The sequence below is a fragment of the Aotus nancymaae genome, unplaced genomic scaffold (assembly GCF_030222135.1).
Source record: "Aotus nancymaae isolate 86718 unplaced genomic scaffold, 86718_ANA_hifiasm-v0.15.2.pri h1tg000010l, whole genome shotgun sequence".
NCBI lineage: Eukaryota > Metazoa > Chordata > Mammalia > Primates > Aotidae > Aotus > Aotus nancymaae.
In genome coordinates, this window is record NW_026988421.1 from 1,315,001 (window position 1) to 1,317,500 (window position 2,500).

The 2,500-nt window shown below is 45.6% G+C and overlaps 1 protein-coding gene across 11 annotated transcripts in view; it reads left to right on the top strand.

The window, feature by feature from the left end:
- The window catches only part of EBF3 (EBF transcription factor 3), a 131,227-nt gene that overhangs the window by 116,775 nt on the left and 11,952 nt on the right, over positions 1-2,500 (top strand). For all 11 annotated transcript variants that reach the window (XM_064373727.1, XM_064373730.1, XM_064373728.1 and 8 more), the window contains one exon: positions 1,249-1,337. In XM_064373727.1, the coding sequence (XP_064229797.1) occupies positions 1,249-1,337 (89 nt within the window). The remainder of the gene's footprint in view (positions 1-1,248; positions 1,338-2,500) is intronic.

Sequence of the window (2,500 nt, forward strand, 5' to 3'; positions counted from 1 at the left end):
TCTTACTTCACATTCCTGTGCGGACCTTTGTCTCCAGGATGTATGATGGAATGTCAAATCACATTGTGGTCCTCAACTTTTGGGCGCGTTATCGAGTGTGTGTGCGAGGCTTCCTGCGTTGCTTACGAGGCCCAAGCACTCGAGGAGAACGGTGACCAATTATTTTGGAGAGCACTTGTGAAGGCGGCCCCCTAGCCGTCCTCTCCAGAAGCCGCGGCCCGTGTCCCCCCACACCTCGCAGACCTGCTGAGTTGGGGGGTGTTAATCATCAGATTACTAATGAACGATGGCCCAAATCGCAGGCAGAGTAATGAATAGATGGTGGCAGTTCTTATTAGTCTCCGAAAAACGTCTGATTTATGTTGTGCCACGCACCGTGGAGTGACTCCACGGAAAACGCTATCTACATCAAGCAGTAATGTACTCTAATAAGTATTTTCATCTTAACTCACGTCCGCGGGCCTCCGGGCTCAGTTTTTGTTCAAGTCAGGCAGAGCCATAATAAAGCCCGATGGCTCCTTATAAAGCTTGTTAAACACAGTGTGTGCAGTCGGACGGAGTCCCGGCCGTGATTCATGCACTGTACACAGCGCATGTGCCGCTGATTTATGGCCGTGCACAGTTCATAGTCAAAATTACAATTTGAGGGATAAAAAGATTAATTACTGTTTGTGGCCAGCAATTTCGTGAGGCTGGTGGATTGCAGCTGTAGAATGATAGTGCTCTACATCAGTTTGTAGTCAGCCATTCACAGATTATTAAAGCTTTGCAAGAATAAGTGCTCCTCCTGCCTGGTTTGTGCTCAGGCAATATGCTAGACAAAAAAGGACCACAGGGATAAATCTGAGGCTAGCAATAGCTGGACATATGTCATAATTGCCAGTTTCCCATAAATCCCTGGCCAGTGTGGAAGGCACCGTGTGATGCCGACATCACATCATGATGGTGGTGATTGCTATATATGGCCCCAAGACCTGTAACTTTGTGACTGCACTACCATTTTTACAATATATTGAGTCACCCTTTGACTTTCTTCCAGTCTAATTATAGATCAGAAATAATCGTTGCTTTTATGTGCAAAAGAAAGGGGGAAATCTATTCCTTAAGACACAGCTAGCATTCAGGGGTGCTTGCCTTAGAGAGCATCAGAGCAGGAGAACTACACATTTATTTGTAAGTGTGCAATAAACGAGTAATGGATGACATAAAAGTAATTAACCTGATCTACATTTCTGTGTCCTGTTGCAGCCCTTAATGAACCAACCATAGATTACGGCTTTCAGAGGTTGCAGAAAGTGATCCCAAGACATCCGGGTGATCCCGAAAGGTTACCCAAGGTTAGTAAAAGAGCAAGTGGCACCCTGGTCATGGTGGGGACGCCACTGGGCTGGTTCTGGTTTGGGGGCAGCAGGTGCTCTGGGAAGGGGGGACTGCAGACGCCCCAAACTCTGTGCCCACGGCAGGGCCAACAGGTGTGAGGAGGTGCCTGGGCCTGCACCTGACCAGCTTCAGGGGTGAGCAAAGGGGTAGACGGCTCGAGTTTTACGTCTCATCTCCAAAGGACCATCTTTTTAAGGGAAGGAAAGAACAGCTTTTCTGATAACAAATATTTTGGATTCTGCAAAGGGGACATAAACTTCCGCGTAATGAAATAGTTCAATTAAGCATTTTCCACTCCAGTAGCCTGCGCTGATTTCCATCTAAGCAGCCCTAGTCTGATCTGTGATTACTTGACTCTTGTTTTCCTTTCATTTTCTAAAGCTCGATTCAGTTTAATCTTTTGTTTACAAAGCTTTTGTTATAAGTCCCTGACTTAGCAGGCTAACAAATGAAGTCCACATATTAATATCTAGAGGGACTTTCCATTTAAATTCAACAAAGACAAAAGCTGGCTGTGTTGTTTATGCACACGCCACATATCACAGAAATTTCATTTTGATGTATAACATTAAAGATAAGTCAAGCTTATAATTTTTCCTCTCCTTTGATATGATTTTGTCTCTTTCTCTCTTTAGAAGCCCTCTCTGATTTCCAAGGCAGAGTTGAAAATGCAAAATGAAAAATGAAGTCCTATAAGATTATGGCTGATTGTTTTACATGCCATCCCTGTGTACCAAGTCTTGACCACCTCTGAGTTTTATTAGCACAATAAAACCTTTTAGACATTACCTTTTTAATGCCCAGCATGAACATACGCAATGTCATTAGGCTGCTTTTTAATTTGTGAACATGCTAGCAACGGATGTCAGATATTCACTGTTAGAATCATCAGAGCCGGGGGAAGATGTTTTTCAAATGCAGAGCGGTTCACGGAGGGGTTTTTGTTCCTGAGGGTGAGCCCGGCCAGAACCAGTGTTTCCCTGGGAAGAACCGAGGCCTGCAACATCCTTACCCAGAGGGCTTTGCTGGCAGCCTCCATCCAGGCTGGCTTTGTGCAGGGTTTGCGACTGGGTCCCGCCATCCCACAGACAGAAAGGCCATGTGCCTTGGCAGGCCCATG